Source organism: Coturnix japonica, chromosome 1 (assembly GCF_054131305.1).
Source record: "Coturnix japonica strain WE chromosome 1, WE-NBRP24, whole genome shotgun sequence".
In the NCBI taxonomy this organism is placed as follows: Eukaryota; Metazoa; Chordata; class Aves; order Galliformes; family Phasianidae; genus Coturnix; species Coturnix japonica.
In genome coordinates, this window is record NC_140663.1 from 158953101 (window position 1) to 158973103 (window position 20003).

The window sequence follows — 20003 nt, forward strand, 5'->3', positions numbered from 1 at the left end:
CCTTACTTTAGGGTACCTACATTGTTTTATCATACACTGGTTTGGAAAAGGAAGGCTGAAATTTCACAGGAGGACAGAACTTATGAGGAGAACACTTATTCTGGGAAAACTTGCTTACATTAATGTACACCAAAAGCTTGGAAAAAATATATATCTGTGTGTACAAACAGTATACATGCTGATAGGTCTGGTTTAACTCCTTCACATACATAATGCATGCTTAGCACAGAGCATCATTCTTGTACTTCATGATGAATTAAACAGGTTGACTCTTATTTTAAAAGGTTACTAAGCTATGTGCTCCTGTGTATTAGCCTTTGTGGTGGAGAAACACTCCTACAGCTCCCAACAACAGGAGTTGATTCTGAAAAGTGTGGTACAGAGACAGAAGGACTCTTTATGCCTCCCCTGCTGCTTTACTCCTCATAAATAGGTGCTGACTGCAGTCTAGCTCAGCATTCAAAGTCTGAAGGAGCTGCACACAGCATGGAAAAATCCTGATGCCTTTGTGCAGCATCTGCTAGGGTCCATCCAACATCATCTGGAGGCTTCAAGAGTACATAGATAGGACTTCTGACAATACTGTGAACTCCTCGCGATCCACAAGCAATCGAAAGGATGAATGCATGGATGATCTGTTGAACAGTTAACTGAGCAGTGTTTCTGTTACTGCAAAACTTAAAGAAGTATTTTTCTCTCTTTTAATGAAACATATAATCATATAAAATGACTAACTACACAAATGTATACACAATTTGTATCTTGTTTTTCCTACAAGGAAAATCTTGTTCTTTATGTAGTTGTATAATAATAATATTGATAATTTTATGTTTACTTTTCCATTACCCAAATGATGAAATTAATTAACATCTTGATACCACTTTGTTGTACAGCATAAAAGGATTTCTAGAAAATCCTCTTAGAAAAAGCAGCACATACATACAAGTACCTGGCAAGAGCAAATTGTTCCAGCCTGTCAACTTTCTCTTCAGTCTCTGTCATATCCAGACTGAGGCTATCACTGCATTCAAATGCTCCTGGGAGTTCATTTGTAGATGCTGAAAGCTCATCCTCGTGGACTGCTGTGTCTTGCTCTGTATGTATGGCTTCAACCTAGGGAAGTGAACGATGATGTCTTAGAAAACAGCAAATTAAGAAGTTAATGCCACTAAAACCTAGAAAGGACTTAATGAAAAATAAAACAGTACCGTGTTAAATCGCACAGATGTAAAGCTCTATCAAATACAATACACAAATCGAGTTACACTTCTGTAATAAGATTGTATCTGCTTAACTTGCTGTCTTGGAACAATATTATTTTCAAAGGTATTTCTTGATGAATGAATTACAAGCAATTTCAGATTTCAATACATTTGGCAACATAGCAGGGATGCATTTTTTTTCAGGAAAAAGAACAGGGTTCCTGTTACTATCAGGCTGTCTTTTTTAATTCTCGCTTTATGATATCCAAGAGAGAATTAAAGACTCTCAAGATATACTTAAAACAATCACTGTCTGGAACACTGCATGCATGTTTAGAATTTAGAATTATTCTTAGCATGTCATATTTACTCACTAACTGCCACAGAAGAGGAAGCCAAAACATTTACAGGCCAATAAAAGAATGATGCTTCTATCACTTCCTCTTTTTTGTCCATGAGTACCTAAAGTTAATGGACACACCTAATCACATCTCCTGATTTCTTTTAGAAAGTTTTCGGTTTCTTTTAAATTTTTAGTCTGGACAGATTTGTTTGAGTTTGAATCTTTTGCCTTTTGTCTGCATCATCCACAACATCTCTGCAAAGCAGTGGTGGTTCAGATGACTCCAGCAAGGAGGTCATGAAGTGTTTTCTGTTTGAGATGTCTCATAAAGGCGTGTTCTCCTGCATAGGCGCACTTATGCATGTACGTGTGTGTTGGGAGCGAAAAGGATAGTAATATTCCTGAGTCCAAGGCAGATAAAAGGAACGAACGCACGAACTGTTTTTGCTTTATATGAAGGAGTTAGCATTAACCACTTTCAAACACGGGACAGAATAAGGGAGGAAGAAAGAAGAAGCAAATATTTCACACCCACTGGAGTCCAACACAACGCTCAAAAAGAAAAAGAATAAAAGTGGACTTCCGAGATTCACGTGGGAATGGAATCCACATGTAGGACTGGAACACACTTCTTAGAAATAGATGTGTTTCAATAACTTGAAAAATATGTATCTGAATCTGTGTATGCTCACAGCACTATTTATCACCGACTTCTGATCTCTTACAAATAATATCTTTAATTATTGCAGTCACTACCTTTAGTAGAAAATAAGCTTAATTAATTTCTTCTCATTAATTATAGCTCCTGGAATTTGTAAATAACCATTTCAGAAGGCTTGCTTATTCTGCCTGTTGCTCTCACTCACTGCATGTATCTAAAAGCAGAAGCAACATTTTTGTATTTGATTATGATGCAACAAGGAAAACTTTGTGTGTTGCTCTAAAGTAGAAACAAGCATTTTCCTCTGCACTGCTGACACACCATCAGCGATCAGAAAATACAAACTCAGACAAAAAGAGAAGCATTAAAGAGTTCGGTTTTTATGTTATCAAATTAAGCAAAAATTACTTGTGTGCAATTTCAGTTTTCTAATTTATTTATTTTTTTTATTTTAAAATAAATACCAAATTATTTTTTTTTAATTAAAAATTCTGAAGTATCTTTGAGGTAAAAAACCACTAAAAAAACTAAGAAGGTGCACTATGTAAAGTTTATCAATCCACGCACACCCATAACATCAGTAAATCCTTATCACCCCGTGTTGACTATTAGGGCATTAAATCAATAAGTACGACATCAGGATGCACAAGATTAGTCACAGTCACCACCTGCAAACATATCCGTTCTGACTGCAGCTTCCTGAACTGAAATTCTGCCAACCTCTGCTGCTCGTAGTCGTTACACGACACCCTGTCTACCAGCAGCTGTTTTGACCAATGATGATCAGTTTATCTGTTCCACAACCATTATCTTAAGAAGTTCCTCTTCTCTCTGATTCATAACCACATTTTCCAATTCCAGGCCTTTCTTCCTTCCAAGGAAGTTTCTAGCACAAAGAATTTGTTCAATAGTCAGCACAATTCCAACCTACGTCTTATTGTCTACAGTTCTAGTTTCCACAACTTCTGTTATATGCAGTATTAGCAGTTCTACATCAATTATTTGTGTGGCTGCATTTAGAAGAGATCAAAGGGAAGAAGAGGAATGAAAGCTGATGATTACATAAGTCAACTATCCTCTGCCATGCTCTCTTGCATTGCTTTCCTGCAAAAGACATTCCAACTCAAACACCGAAAAGGAAACTTTAGTGTTAAGGTGGAAGCGTTATAAAGCCACAACAAAACCCCTTCAGATTATATTTCTGGAACAACAGCATTCACCTGAGCTCCCATAAACAGAAGTATTATTTGATAGAAAATGAAAGAAACTGCACCCACACTGATTATCATTTACCAACCTTACATTACGTTTGTCTTCTGATACAAGTGTCTGAAATCAACTGTGCTGAACATGGCTCTTTTATCCTTGCAAATCCTGCTGCCTGCCTCCCTCCCTCCAAGATGGCTTAACATTGTGGTCATGAATTTAAAATTTCTGAGTGCCTGCCAATAGGCAAGAACTGAATCCAGCGCACACAACTGTACAATAGGTTCCCACGTACAAAACAATCCCAGTAAATGCAAGCACACACCCACCCCATGAGCGGGCTTTTAAATCGGCATGAAGAACAAAAGAACACTCCCTTAGGGCTGTGACTTGTAAACACTCTACAAATTCATCTTTTAATGAGTTGGTAGTATCTTGGTGTATATACAGTGCAGTATCCCAGTATCCCCAAGAAATAATAAATATAATCCTTCAATAAAGAAATGGTAAACAGAACAAAAAGGTTACAAATGTGCTCAAGCATATTTATGTACTATATTATGCCATTATATACAGAAAGTCAGAATGTACTTGCTTTCACAGATCAAACTCTTCATGAAATTAAAGGAAAATAAAATAAATGATACATGAAATCCTTCATAGTTGGAAAAGAAAGTAAAAATGTATTAACCTTGGATCCTTCAGGCACTTGGAGATTATTCATATCAGGCAAAGACACGTCAAAGCTAGATGTTCCTATATTAAAATGATGAGGGTCTGCTGAGGTTGTGTCACATGACGTAGAAAGTGAGTCGATGTGGTTTGTATCCTCTGATGGGGAAAGATTTATAATCTGTTTGAAACACAACAGAAGGACAAAAGAATTGAGTACACAGCTACCCTATCACTTTTACGAACATGTGAAGTAGACACTACATTAAATGGCAGTGATAGAGGCTCTTTCAGTTTGTACATGCAGGCATATTGCAAACTTTTCAATATCTATATTGGAAAAAGTGTATGCAAACATCCTAGAAGTGAACAATGAAAACTGGACACAATTTACAAAAAAGGAGTATTCTCCTATTTCTTTAAGTATTTAAATGCATCAGAAAGATTTACTACTGAGGCCATTAATGAAAAACTGACATATATTAATTTGTGGAAAAAAGGGTATCTAATCAGACCCGATGCTTCCTACGTTTTGAACTTCACATTAAGTCTCGTGTGTATGTGCAAATAAGGGAGAAGCAAGCAGTGAGTGCCATCCCCCAGTGTCAGATGTCTCAGACCACACCTGAATGAGAGGAAACTAAAAGCCCAGCTCATTCACAAACACATCACAACCTACTGTTAAATTTCAAATTAGCAACTTACCAGGTCTGAGTTCTCCAAGATCTGGCTGGTGGTCAGGTCCTCCTCCTCTGATGACTCCTCGGAGTCCTCATGGTTCATTTTGTTCAGGCTGGGCGTGCTCCCAGAAAGCTGGCTCTCCTCCAGCAGCTGCATGTCGCACTTGTCCAGGCTGTCCAGAGACCGTCTCCGTACTCCCCAGTTGAAGTTGTCCATGCTCTCTCCCTGCAATTGAACGTAGTAGGGTCAGCTTCCTTCAGTTAAAACTCATCGTATAAAAAAAATTAATAATTAGCTCAAAGTTAGGTCGATAAATGTTTTTATGTAAAAATATAATACACATTCAATATAAACATTATTTTGTTAAGCCATAATGGAACAGGAGCATTTAAAATTTTCCAGTGCTTCACCTGCAGGTAAGAGCAGAAGCATGGAAAAGGCAGTTAAATGAAGAGTCATTCCTTCCAGTATTAGATGTTGTTCATGCATTTGCCGAATTAAGAATTTGATTTGTAAGTCCGCATATACGCACACCTCAATACCAGTAGAGCAATGACAGGCAAAAGAAAAGTTCTGAAGCAATTTTAAGGGATTTCTCCAATGATGTTTAAAAACGTTAGGAGCACAGGTCACGGCGATGTTTCAGTCGTGAAACATGGGCTAAAGATTTCATTCTTCTGTACATACATAAGCAGAGTGATGAGTTAAGGTAGATTTGAAAGTACTCCTCCTACAGCACTCAAAATGTAACAGCTAAAGCAGCAAACATTTTAAACTTTGATTCTAGGCTCATATGGCTTATTTCACTTGAATTTATTTGAACTACTTGAAACGGCAGTGCTAAAGTATGGCATTAACTGACATTTCTTGATGACATCAGCTTCTTTGGAAAAGGACACAGTCAAATGGACCAAATGTTTTGTATAAACTTTCAATTTCAATCTCCCATACATTTATATAAACTGAGTGCATTAATCAATTGCATGGCCTCTTATTTGGATGGTCAACTGGTATAAAGGTCACTTAATTTCTTTTATGCATAAAAACGGCAAACAGTTTGCTACCATTTTTCTGCTTACTTCACCTATTTCACAGAAACTAGACCAAGCCATGACAACATCAAGTCTGGCCATGTTCCTGTCCAGCAATGTGCAAGCATCTGCAGCTGCTCCTGCCATGGACCATATGAGCTTTGCAAACAATGGAAGGTCTACAGAAGAAGTATCCAGCAACAGGTTTGGGTTTCTCTTGGTGAAAACCCTCAACATCACATCATCATGGGAAGGGAATTTATAAAGAAAGGAAACATTTCTTAAAGCTGAAGATTGACTTCTTAAAACAGGATTCTTTAAGTACCAACACTCTTAAACGTACCAACTGCTGAAAATTCAAGTTGGCAGTGATCTTTTAAATATTAAACTGCTGAATCTAAAAAATACATAGTTCTGCCTAAAAATCATAAGCATTAGCAAATCACTGACTATAGAAGGACTATACCCTAAGCTCATGAAGATATAAACTATTTACAGTCATAGAAAAAGTACAGTCTGAGTTCAGTGAGGTACTTCAGCTGACTTCTGATTTTAAGCACTTAAGTATTCCCTATTCAGGGCTCAGACATCTCCTGAAATGGGTGCCCTGATCCGCGCAACGTGCAATTAATTCTACAGTGACCTTACTTCCTTAACAATGAACTGACAGACTGCACAAATAGATCTTAGTTTGCATCACTGCCCTTTAATGCAGTGAGCTTTGGAAAAGGTCTGGAAATAGGAAAAGCTCGGTTTTATGACACACTGCTTGCTTTTCATGAACAAGGAATAGGAAAAAAGAGAAATACATTTTTGGGAAATAAAATGCAATCCAAAAATGCAAAAACTGCTATCCACAAGAGCATGTAGTACTAAAGAATGCACTACACCGAAGAAGAAATGATAAATAATTTGCTATGAAGCCTGACACATTTATTAGAAGAACCCTGTGTTGCCATCCTGAAACACAGCAATTTTATGCAGAAAGGGAACAAAAACCAAGATGTAAAAAATTATATCTATAACACATAGAAATTGCTGTGCAGTTCCCAAGTACTTATTTTAACAAATTCTTTGGCAACCCATCCTCCCCCATAAAGGCTGGAGGACACAAGCAGCAATGGGACATTCTGCACAGAAACACGAGTTACTGAACTAACAAGTAAGTATGAGCAAGCAAAGATGACCATTATTACAACTGGATCCTCAGAATGTTGAGGACAGCTATCAATGAACTCTTCAGCCCACATCTATTTCCTGTTCTGTTTTTCTTATGCAATGTGTTTAAAAAGGAAGACAGAAAAAAGAAGAGAAATGAAACGAGACACTTCTAGGGCATGCTACTAGAAGTGGGGAGTGAATTAAAAGGGAGAGAAAAGGGTAAGAGATGAAATAACCTGTAAGTTTTGGGTTAGCACAACCTTACTACAGGGACACCTAGAAACATATTGAATTTATACAAGAGGTCAGCGTGTGTATTGAGATGGACTAAGTTTTATGGTCTGAAGAATGATTATTTCACAGCAAACAAGCAGGAGGAAAGATGTATTTGAGAGGATGCTCATTTTAACCTACAGCTTGAGCAAAGATATCCCCTATCTGACAAAGCCACCAGGAGAAGAGTCACTGGCAGTGAGGAGATATTACGTAGGACATAGTTCCACAACCACTGCTCTCCAGTAAAGGAGCAGACTGGCCATGGCAGTCAATTTAAGCATTACCACAACCCAGGGGAGGGGAGGAACAGGGAGGACACTGAAAAGGGACACAGCCCAGGGTAGAGTTGTGTCATCTCCTTCATAAAGCCAGTAAGAATCATAGAAAACTTGTTATTTTTACCATACGTATTGGCACTGTACGCAGTTAATGGACTGACACAAATACTGCAGGATGTAGGCAAAAGTACTGCGGAACTGAACAGTATGGCGGCACTTCCATATCTCTGTATCTTCTAAGGTACAGGTATTTTGAGACAAAGATATTTCTGGGAGTTCTTTTTGAATCTTGTAACTGATATCCAAGATATCAGAAACATATACGCAAAACACTGTTGTTATTTTTTTTTTCAAATCCCTTCTATAGTTCACTCAAATTCAAGTCACTGCAGCCCCCCCTAAACATGAAACTGCAGCGCAGTTCCCAAGCACACAAACACTGATGCACCTTTGCAGTTTTCTTCACAGATTCCAGACAAGGCAGGAGGAGTATGCAGCTGAATTAAATTAAGTTGTAGGAACTAATTTATTCTCACTGAAAATAATCTACCCTTTCTGAAAGGGCCTCAAGTATCAGCTTTTGTGAGATGCTGACAGGAGCCAACATACTACGACTGAAAGGCTGGGAATTCATTTGTTTGCACGTAATACTTAAGCAAAAAGATACTACAAATGCTGATACTAGAATTAAGAAAGTTTAAAATTTGTCAAGAATATCGAAAATGTTAAAAACAAACTTAAAATGAAGCAGAATGTAATTGAAAACTAATCTTGTGGAAGAAAATAAAGCATAATTCTAACAGGACAAAAATGAAGCACCTGTCAGAAGGGCAGGCACAAATCTGCCCACCCACCCATACACACACTGAAGAGGGGGAGGGCAACAACAAAACGATGGGATTATTTTATACTACAAATTTGCAAGAAGGCACAACAGATACCAGCGCATCTGAGCTCAAGTAGCATTCTTACCTGAAGTTCCTGGGAAGCAGATATAACAGATAGAAAAACAAATAGAAAGAATCTATGTGAAATTACTGTATTAAAGACATCACAGACAAACATTTGCCTACAGTTTTAACTAATGTCATATATAAAAAACTAACAACAAAAAACTTCAACTCTTCAGCCCTGTCTTTAAGTTTGAAAATATTCATTAACTGTTTTCACATCTTTATTAAGGTTCAAAAAAGTGCATTCTGTGATCAGGAGGTGATAAAAGCATCACTGACCTGTTTCAATCATAGACTTTTTCTTTTGTGCTCTTGTCAGTTTAAGTTTTCCAACTTTTTTTTATTCATGTTTGTTAATATATTAAACTCAGACCTGATTTCCCTCGAGTCATTAGAGATACTGATTCTACCAGGTTTGAATTTGGCTGAGGTATCTATTTCTGTAAAACACTGCTAAATCAGGTTGGAATCTAGACCCAGGAATCCAAACTGCTTTATGTAAAGGAGTACATTTTTAGATCTGTTTCACATAAAATGAGAACAGTTTAGTATCTTTTTCACAACCGACTTAAGATGATTAATATATTAACCAATTTAGGCTTCAGTCTTGAAGTCAGCCATGTACACAGAATAAATCTTTGCAGGATCAAAGTCCATGAAGGTGCACTGTTGAACAGGAATTATTATACATGATTTGTATATGCTTTTAACTGAAGACAACGAAGAAATTCCTACATATCACCCATTGGACAAACAATTATTGTATGGTAATTAGTCCCAATCTCTTGTAATATTTTGAAAGTATTTAAAACTCAGAAACCATTGCAGCTGGTACACACTGACAAAGCAATCCTGCATTGCTGGTTTTTATCACTGTTTGGAAAATAAAGCTTTTCCATAGTAGTTGGTTAATCTGTTTTTGACTAATAATGTCACTTGGTTTTTAATTCAGTTTTAATATTTACTATTTTTGAGCAAAGCAATGGGCAACTGTGAGCTTCAGTTACTACATTTTCATATTCCTGACCATAAATAAGGACTCTGTGACATCTCCTTCCATTCATTCATCCTTTCTTTCACTGGAAAATAAGTTAAATTCAGGTGCGAGTTCACAGTTGAGGGGTCAGTTTATCTTAAATAATTCTACTAGTGGAAAAAATCTAATTATTTCTTCCTGTACCTGTTTTTCTCAAGGCTAAGAGCGACGCCTCAGAAAACTCATGTTAAAATCCATGTCCAGATTATAATAAAACAATTGGTTAAACAGTTAGGTTTGATGAACATCGACACTCTTCAAAAGAGCTATCAATTCCTGAACATTTAAATAGCAACAAAACTGTTAAGTGGCATCCAAATGCAAAGATATACTTCAAATTTTATATAAGTTAAAGTGTGCAGCACCCCAAATTTCTGCGCTCCTTCAACTTCTTCCCTTCAGCAGTTTTATCTACAGATGATCTGACCTGCAAAGACTTGATCTGGTCCCCCAGGGTTCTATTTTGCTTCTGTATGAAATGATGAAATCACTGACAGTGTCAGCAAAATGAAAGGTACATCTCTCTAAGCATTAGTGATTTCATCAGCAGTTGCAGGAGTACCAACAGCCCGAAGGCCTGAATTCATATTTTGGAGGGTTATTCATGAACCAATAGATTTGGAACTATTTTATGCCTTTTTAAACCTGAAAATATAGCTTGTTAACAATTTAGACCTTCAAAATTGTGTTTAAATAATATGACTTAAAAGAGAGCTCACTTAAAAGGTTATTAGAACAGAGGCTTTATCTTCCAGTACCAGCTCTGCAGGGTTTCCTAAAGTCAGCTCAGAAAGGAAGGGTGTGGTAGCCTGTTAGTGTTATGCTACTGAAGTAAACGCTAAGTGAACATTATAAATAATCTCAACACAAAATGAAGTTTCTAGTTATACAGCTGAAGCTTTATATTGCAAGAAGACTACAGTTTTTAGTACAAAGAATATGAAAGTATTTTAATAAAAAAGATGTTTCAGATAAAATATACTGTACCTCCCCATCTTCCAGCTCAACATCTAGGAAATCAAAGTCCCTAAAGACTCTGAATTGTTGTTCGCTGTTTGAGTCATCCATATTCTCCTGCTCCCTTGCTCCGTCTTCTGAGGACACCAGGCTTGTCTGGTGCTCAATCAGATCCAAATCACCACAGGAAGAAAAAATCACCTACAATTCAAAGGATTTCTCTTTTTACAAACTGTTCCCTCTGGTTGTTTCTTCCTAAAAGCTGTAATTGGTTATTCAGAAGGCTGTATTTCCAGTACACACCTAATTCCTTCACTGAGTATTTTTAGAACACTCTTTATTATTTATGTTGGACAGGTGCCTTCAGATTAAACTTGTACAAAGAAATAACTTCATACTGCAGGAACGCGTCCAAGAATATTACAGCTACCTCCTAATGGCTGCAGATTGATGTTGCCTGAATGTTTGTATGCATTTACAGGAACAATACTCAGAGAACTTTGCAAAGCAAATACTGTAAAGGAGATGAAATAATAAGTAAAACACACACACACACACAAAACTCGTAGATAAAAATGATGTTCAAAACCTGTCAAGATTAAAAATACAACAAGTGATAATTTTTCCTTTCCTACTAAAAATAATTATATATGCAATTTAGTTGTGAAAACGCCCCTGTCATGCAGAAATGAAAGATCTGTTTATAAGGATACAAGTAATATATAAACTATATTTGAAAGGGGGCTTGGAAATTTTCCTTTTTCCATAGAAAATATTTAATACTTCTTTCAAGAACTTCCTACCTTAGATGACCTATTGCCTATTTCTTAGCACAATACAATATTAATCTTTAAAAAGTAAAGTTATGAATACTAACTAACAGAAAAATCAGACTCCACTTCAGCAATTTGGTTATGTACTTTATAAAAGCTCTACACTGGTAATATCAGAGGTCATTACTCTTTACACACTTAGCTGTCATATGTAAAACTTCTAGCAATGCATCCCCCTTAGAAAAATGCATGTAGCTCTGTAAGTAAATATCTTTAAGTGAGAAATTCATTCACCTAGTGGTCAATATGCTAAGAGATACAGTATGAGCCAGTGTAAACCAGAATGATTGCAGTATGACATTAAATTACACAGATCAAGAGCACTGGGAAATACAGTTCTGGGCATGAAGACCTACAGAATTGGTCAACATAAGGCTACTTACTGAAGGGTTTTTACTCAGTCCAACTTCCTGACCACACAGAGAAAGGACATGTACCAGCTTTTCCTTTGTCCTTTTCTAGAAAACAAGACATTTCTCAAGTCAGCACTTTTTAAACCACTCACTCTTCTGGTGGCTAAGAACAAACATTAAAAGAATTGATTATAGAAACCAACCAACAGTTCAGTCATTCACAGCTCAAAGGGTTGCTCTCAGAGCAACTGTACATACAAGGGAAAACAAAAATAGCTCTTAATTATTTTAGCATTTATTATTTTTAAATTAGCCTACTAAGCCTAATAGAAAAACATTAGATCCTGTGGATAGCTTCTAAAAGGACAGTTTAGAAGTTTGCAATTAAACATGTACATAACTATGTTCTGCAATATTAGGGGCTGAGTCATTCCTATATAAGTTGCTACTTTAACAACAAAAACAACAAAAACAAACCCCAATCCATTAAATACATTTATTATGCATAGCTTTAACTTGCAAGCTCCAAAGAATTCTTTTTATACATTTCCCATGAAAACAATAGTTAGAAAACAGCACTTGCTGTCTATCTTCTCACTAACACCTGAATTCACCCATCAGTTTTAGCTACATCTGACACTGAGGTCTACAGATTTAAAGAATGCCGTATAGAAACAACACATAACTAACTCATTTCATTTCTGAATCCAAGAGAGATACTTAGCCTGGAATCCAATTTGTGTTAATTCAATTGCTCCAAGAGCAACTATGAATGAATAGTGGGTTGTTTTAAAGTAGTTTACCTGTGAGTACTGCGGTCTCTTCCAGCTCACAGGAACAAGGACATTGGAGTTAGATCCTGATGAGGTTGAAGAAGTACTTCGGGTGACAGCCATTGCCCTGGGTTTACCATCTCGTCCAGATGAACTCTGCAGCTCATCGTACCGTCTCCCAATAATTGGAGTCTTAAACAGAGAGTAGTTATTCATTAATGCAATGCAGTACTCCAGGAGGAACTTAAAATGGGGCCTAGCACTTCCATTGCAGGAAAAGACTGTTCTGAAGATCACAAGCATGGGTGAAAGGAGTGTAGTGAATTTCATGTCACTTTGTATGTGTTCTACTTTTTGTTGTGAGCACTCAGTAGCTGCTGTCATCCCTAGTAGCTTGAGCTTGAATACAAGAACAGCTAACATTCAAAGCAGCTGTCAAAACATTTTATAACATAAGAGGTAACCCAAAAACCCACAATCTCAACAATAAAACCAGAAAGTTTATGAAATTAATTTCAAATCCAGATTAAAACTGATGAGCAGACTAGCCCCATTTTAATGCACAATGAAATGCTTTCTTGGATTCATGACAGAATGCTCTGCATTCACTAGAAATTTCATGTTTCTACATGAAAAAAACAAGAAGAAACCCTTTGTAACAACATTCTCACTACTACACAAAGAAATATATAATGCCTCAACCAATCATGTAGGTACGTAACTTTAACTTGAATGATTTGCCCATTAAATTCAGTAAGACCATTCATTCAGTTGTACAAAATTGAAAGGTATACAGGATCTGCAGGATAACCACTGCTGTAAAAGAGTTCCAATTATCTTTTCTATCATGGAATCACCCAGGTTGAAAAAGACCTCCAAAATCCTCCTGTCCAATAACCCACCTACCACCAATATTTTCCTCAAACTATGTCCCTCAGTACAACATCTAAATGTTCCTCGAACACCTCTGGGGTTGGTGACTCCATCACCTCCCTTGGCAGCCCCTTCCAAAGCCTGACCACTGTTTCAGAGAAGTTTTTCCTAACATCCAACCTGAATCTCCCCTGGCACAACTTGAGGCCATTCTCTCTAGTCCTATAGTTAGTTTCTTTATTTCACAACTTTTCAGTTTTCTTAAGGAGCTACGATTTGTCTTAGGAACAACTGAAGGACAGAATTCACCAAGGTGTTAAGCAGCACAATTACAAGAATTACCTCTGAAATATCAAAATGAAACTCTAACGTCTTCCCTGGCAGCTCCTTGGAAGCACTGTTCCACACTCGATGTATTTCCATTTTTGAAAGATCATTGTGTTGATATGATGGTAGAACTAAACTGGCAGAACGAGAAACTACCAGCTTCAGGATATTCAAGGCTTCTCTCCAGTGAATGCTCTAGAAATAGATGTATTTGATCAGCAAATGAAAGATTCACATATTTTCAAAATTATTTACTACTTTCAGTCATATTTTCGACACATAATAAGAACATGGACTTGGAATAATACTGCTTTTTCTCTGTCTTAACCAGTGACTAAATTATATATTTACAGAACAGTTTCAAAGCTGAAACTAAGTCCCTTGCCTAAGAGACCATTGTTAGGGAACTATCCTGCAAAGTGGGAGACCTGAAAGCAAGGCCAGTTTGGCAGATGAAGGCTTGAAACTTCCAACCTGCATGCCTTGATCACTAGGAATAGATATAGGTGCCATTACAGACCCATCTTAGAGATGGGTGCTTTCCACTCACCAAGAGTTAGGTGCAGAAGTCTCTAAAGGGAAATGCTTATACCACATTTCCTTCACACTAATTATTAAAAAAGTGGTCACTCAGGATCTACCTGGTCTCAAGCTGCTTTATAAAGCAATACAGACACAGTTTAACCTTTCCCACACAGAGAACACACAACTGGGCATTTTACCTGGGGACACACAGCCTATTAGGCACAAGGATGTTTATTAACTAGTTATCATTGTGGACAGTCTCAGTACTCCCAGCTAATGTAATCTTAAAATCTTAAGAAGAAAACCAATGTACTAAATACTGTGAAGTTCCTATTTTAATATAAAAGAGATATGGTATTTACCTGTACATATTTTTCAATAGTTTTTAGCACTTCCATGTTGAACTGTTTGACAGGAATAGCTGACAGGTCCATATAGCTGAGAAGACTGTAGATCATCTGCAAGAGGGACTGCTGCATGCTGGGAAGACCCTTTTCTAGAAGCTGTTAAAAAACGTAAAGTGATTATAACTAAATTGTGAGACCTTCTTCCCTAAGGAAAAAGTTACGAGTTTCATGAATACCACTTTTGTTGTTAATCTCTCCTCACCCACTCATTTCGCAATAGCATCTTACAAACATTTTACAAGTGATGATGATAAAAGTGTGAAATAAAACAGAGCTTTATGATGAGAGCCAAATGCCAGCCTGTTTTGATAATGAAACGTAGCTTCTATATGCGCTTGCCCTAACTTATCCAGAAAACAAAGTCTACAGTTGAGTTAACTGGAAGGTAATATCCACACATTAATAAGGTAAGTACATCCAATAAAAACAGGAGAGTATCTTTATATTTCTGCCTTTGCTGAAAGTCAAGGAGAAAAAAAAGAAAATATGCCAAAGAAACAAAACTACCACTATTCAGACACCAATATATATTTATCCAAACATACTTCATTGCCACTGCTCGCTAGCTGTAACTGCCAAGGAAACACTTTCTGCTAAGGAGAAGATGGAGTCCCTGGGGTCTCTTTTTATACACAGTAATACAAAGAGGGGCTTGATCTAGATCCCGGAACCTTGGAACACCTGAATGTATATACTGGAATACCACAACGAAACTTGGAAACAGAACTGTGCTCAAACATATACATGACTAATTCAGGATCCATACAGACAGACATGTTATGTTTGCATGTGGGTGAAAGAGCTGGACGTTTCCTGGAAGGTAGCACACTCTTTCATTGCTGACAGCTACTGTCCCTCCCCACAAATTTCAGAGGCAGTTAAATGTTAGTGCTAAAGGTTACCAGGAGCTTCAAGATTAGAATCTTTCTTACATTCAGACCAACAAAATATTCTTCTAGAAGATCTAGAACATTACTTTAAAAAGACTTCACTGTGTCTCATGTCATTAGTCATCCACAAGACAAAAATGCCACCTGTTACTCAAGAGGACACTGGTAATTTACTAGATTCCCTCACTGCCCTGAATGACCTGAAAGGCAGTTTACTGAATGATATTGTTTCATGCCAGCTGAAGTGAACTGCTCAGGTAATGCAGACTATGTAATCCCACTAAGTATCTTTCATCAGTAAAAAGGAGCAGTAAGTAGTGACTCATAAAGCAAGGTGGGCAAGCTCTGCTATAGCGCAATAGATAGAACTTGCCATGCTTTATCCATTCCTCTACAAAAAGACAGCAGGAAGTTTTGAAATTAAAGTTTCTACAAGGTAAGCAGCTACAGTCCATGAATACATTTACTGAGAGATAAATGTGCTTAGCAGTTTTTCAAATCAGGGTTATAGGCTTTTTCTATTCCATTAGGATCTCGATTCTGTCCTCGAGCATTGTTTCATATTATCCCGCACATCAGCTGGGACATCACTTAAGCATGAAATAAAGGATAGCAAGAAGCAATCTGGGTGAGAGGAGGAAATTCTGTGTTCTCAAACAGAGGTTGTTGCATCAGATAATCACTTTTTTGAAAAGGAAAATGTATTCTTTTTGGTAATAGTGAGATTTTCTCCTCTGTAACTGGTGAGAAAACTGTTCTAGAAAAGCTTCCAATTTCCGTTCAGTTTTGTATAAGTTTGTCGTCATCAGAGTCATTTGGCTTAAAAAGCTCTTTCTCCCTAAACTTTATAAACATGTGTGGACTATGTCAGTTTTCATGTTGATGTAATTAATGCATGTGGTTTTTGATAATTCAAGTGTATTTGAACACATCATGAATTTCTCACGACTACTGAAGTGTGGTAAAGAATAGCAACATTAAAACTCATTTAAAACAGAAAGAATTCCTTGGCTATGATGAGTAACAAAACCAGCAGCAAGGTGGGAGTTCAGATAACACATCATTCAGATCAGTGAATTCCAGGTCAAAGTAGTTCCACTGCATTTACAAAATGAAATTGTAACTATTCTCAGCCTTTGACTCTGGTTCCTATGAACTGTTTTGAAAACCTGTAGATTCCTCTCTTGGGTATCTCTCTGTATTAGCTCAGTTTCCTAAAGCAGCTGTTAACTAGAAAGCTGGTGGAAAGCAAAGCCTTCTACTCCAAGGATTGCCAGGGCTGCCTGCTGCTGATTGAATGACTGCTGCCTTTGTCTCTCCAAATCTGACAGCACTTCTCAGTATACATTTATCAGGCAAAGAAACATCTTCCTTGTGCATTGAGATGAGAATACAGAAAGTATCTCACAAGCCACTTCCAGATGACAAGGTACCATTGGGATAATACCTGATCTAGGATGTGCTTTCCCTTGCAAGGCAGATGCTTTAACTTCTAGTGATTCCTTGGCTTTGAAGGGTTTATTAATGTTCATGTGTCCATCACAGGCAGTTCTCTAACAAGGAGGAGTGAAGAAGCACACTGCTATCACTGTATGCATCCTGTCCCTTCTCCTGCATTGACTATTTCAGCCTAAGAATGATACCAGTCTTAACAAATTACTAGTTTAATACAAGGCCCGTGCTAACTCAGATATGCTTCTGGAATGATTGTAGTCTCAGCTATAAGGTTGACTTTTAAACACTAATATGCAAACACTAATATGCAAAAATCGAACATAAAATCACAGCAGCTATTATTTAGCTATAGGACAATTTAGCTATTGTCCTGTATGCTGATTTTTGTAGCAAAGGTTCATAATTCTACTGCACTGTTAAACAATGATTTTTCCTCATCTGTAAACTGACATCCCTCAGTATTTGCCCCGATGAAATTTCTCATTTTCCATGGCTGTAGCTGTAGAACTGATTAGGGAGCACTGCTTGTCACTGCAAGGTTTGGATATTATTGAAATGTCTCATTTTGAGCCATAAGGCTCATATCCCTACAGCTGACAAGCAATTACCTGCCATCAAACAGATCAAATGAAATTTCTTGTCTGAATGGCAGTAATTGAGGCTTTTGCCTTTTGCTGAGAGCATTTGTTCTCACGGTTGTAATAACTTGTGGCAGAAAGACCCCTCCTGAAGGTGAACCCACGTGTGTGGAGGTGTCACCATTGCAACATGGATTTACATTTTTATTTCTAAGCTCTGTACGTTTCCCAGTACCCTACAGGCTCAATCACTGGGGGCCTAGTCAGGATTGTTATAGCATAGGCTTTATAACCAGCAGGTATAACATTCAACTGGAGGTTGCCCACTGGGGCTCGTAACCCATTCAGTTGTACATATTTACTGTATATCCCACAACTGGTTTATAGGAGATAGCAGGACATTGTTTATGCTGCTCCGTGGATCAGCTAATGAGAAAAGGAGAAAAACATCCTGAACGCTGGAAAACTCTTTTCATGGCTATACAGCAGGCTGAATAAGATTGACTGTTGTCCCTGCTACTCCTCCAGACTGGCAGCTACCCTGTGCCCACGCAAACACTCCTGAGACATGACTCAACAGAGCTGCAGTCAATGTAAATATGGAGAAAGGAAGTTGTTCTTACTACTCTGTCATCCTGTGATGATGGTGTTGCCTGAGGAACGTGCCTTAATTATGGTCAAAAACCTGCTTGACTTGCTGCTCATATAGTAGTACCCTGGTGCTAAACTACATTAAAGGGGAAGTGCCTAGGACCATCTTAAGGGGAATGAAGATAACATTCAACAGCCTATGTGGAGATGCAGCAACACCAAGAATTGTGAATTCAACACTGAAGGTAAAACAGAGGGGCAGATGCTTTCCTAAGGCTGAGAAAACAAAGGAGAAAGAGCTTAGACCTTGGTATTTATAGCATTTGTTTGTTAGAAATTCAAGTTTGGCAATGAATGAGATAATTAATTCTGGAGGAATCAGAGTTGGCATGTTTGAAAAGCTAATAGCTTTTCAGAGTCCCTGGGTTAGAAAACAGAAAAATCTTAGGTTCTAGGTTTAGTTTCTAGCAGAAGAGTCATGGCTTTCACCATCAGTCAAGATCTGACACTGTTAGAGCTCTCATCTGCAAACATGGTGATTAACTGCAACCTGAGGGAGAGCCAGGCTTGCCCTGAAGTTTGAGTGAGGGTGTGCAGCCTGGCCTCTCTGAAAATATGTGAACAGTCAGTATAAGAAATGTCTGCTGACTCTTCTCAAACTTTCTGACAGAGAACCTGCCTATAAGAAACATTAATTTCTTACAGTAAACCTGTTTCTTTCTGCTAGTTCTGCTCTTTACTCTTCATTTTCAATAACAGCTACAAAGAGCCCCCATTAATATCCCAGAATTCAGCTCTTTGGGTTGTTAGGCAAGAGAAAGGCTAAAACTGCAAGAAGTCTCTGAAAACTTACCTCAGACAAATAGGTAACCATATTCAAAGTAATATCAGCAAATGCTTCGTGAAGGTAACGGCAAACCACATTTACCCAGGTAGCACAGTCCCTTGTGTAGCTGTGTGTTTTATAAAGGGTCATGACATGTGCAAGATTTGATAGCTTGGGGTTCTTTTCCTCCAAACAAACCTAATTAAATATAAATTTCAAAACACATTAAGAACAAAGCAATTGCATTTTAAAGATTTCAAGATGTACAAAAGGGTAAACAACTTTCATACCTGTGCAATCCTTTCAGCTACGTCTTTGCAAAACTGGTTTGGATTCTCAAAATGCTGAATTAAATGGGGCAGAAGACACAAAACATTCAGTGGAAATCCTAGAAGAGGAAAGAACAGAATGGATATTCCTGACGGTAAGAGTCGCAGCAATCTTTAAGACGGTATTTTTGGGGCAGGTCACAGTTTCAGTATTACAATATCCATCAACTCACACAGATCATTGTCAAATTGTTCACACCACTGCCACAACGCATTTGTCTTAAATGGAGACTTAACTTGAAAATCCATTCTATCAATTAGGCACCAATATGTTGTAAAACATGAACCTACTTCTGCAAACAGTTATGCCACAGAAACAGGTATTTACAGGATAAAATATCTCACAGGAGTATATTCCTTATTCTTGCTACAGGGTATTTTTATCTTTTCCACTCTGCAGTCTTAATATCAGTGACTTTTTGGCCACTGCTGCTCAAACGCATGAAGAAATTAAGTGATAAACAAACAGCTGTTTTAGTCAGGCTGTTAGACACAGTTCCCATTTTTTTACAATGCTCAAGTAATAATAGGAATAAATCAAAATGCAGATGTAAGCCATCAAATGGAACTTCTCAAACGTGTGGTTCCAAAGCTAGTAGATGGCTCCTGCACAAAGAGCCAGCCCGTCATCAGCACATGGGCTCAGCCAAGAGCAAGGATTCAGCTCTTTTGCACCAGCCCATAACTGGGTCATGACTGCCACTGATTGTAATGCAGAGCTGTAACACAGTCTGCTCCAGTTCACGTGGAAGCTAAGATCTTAGTATCAAAATTACTGTAACCAGA

General features: G+C 37.6%; 1 protein-coding gene across 8 annotated transcripts in view; it reads right to left on the bottom strand.

Annotated features, from left to right (window-relative positions):
• FRY (FRY microtubule binding protein) overlaps positions 1-20003 on the bottom strand; it is a 223574-nt gene that overhangs the window by 18680 nt on the left and 184891 nt on the right. For all 8 annotated transcript variants that reach the window (XM_085536268.1, XM_085536269.1, XM_085536265.1 and 5 more), the window contains 10 exons: positions 19179-19276; positions 18916-19086; positions 14504-14644; positions 13632-13811; positions 12447-12608; positions 11674-11748; positions 10488-10658; positions 4790-4990; positions 4104-4265; positions 950-1113 (listed from right to left, as the gene is read on the bottom strand). In XM_085536268.1, the coding sequence (XP_085392394.1) occupies positions 950-1113; positions 4104-4265; positions 4790-4990; positions 10488-10658; positions 11674-11748; positions 12447-12608; positions 13632-13811; positions 14504-14644; positions 18916-19086; positions 19179-19276 (1525 nt within the window). The remainder of the gene's footprint in view (positions 1-949; positions 1114-4103; positions 4266-4789; positions 4991-10487; positions 10659-11673; positions 11749-12446; positions 12609-13631; positions 13812-14503; positions 14645-18915; positions 19087-19178; positions 19277-20003) is intronic.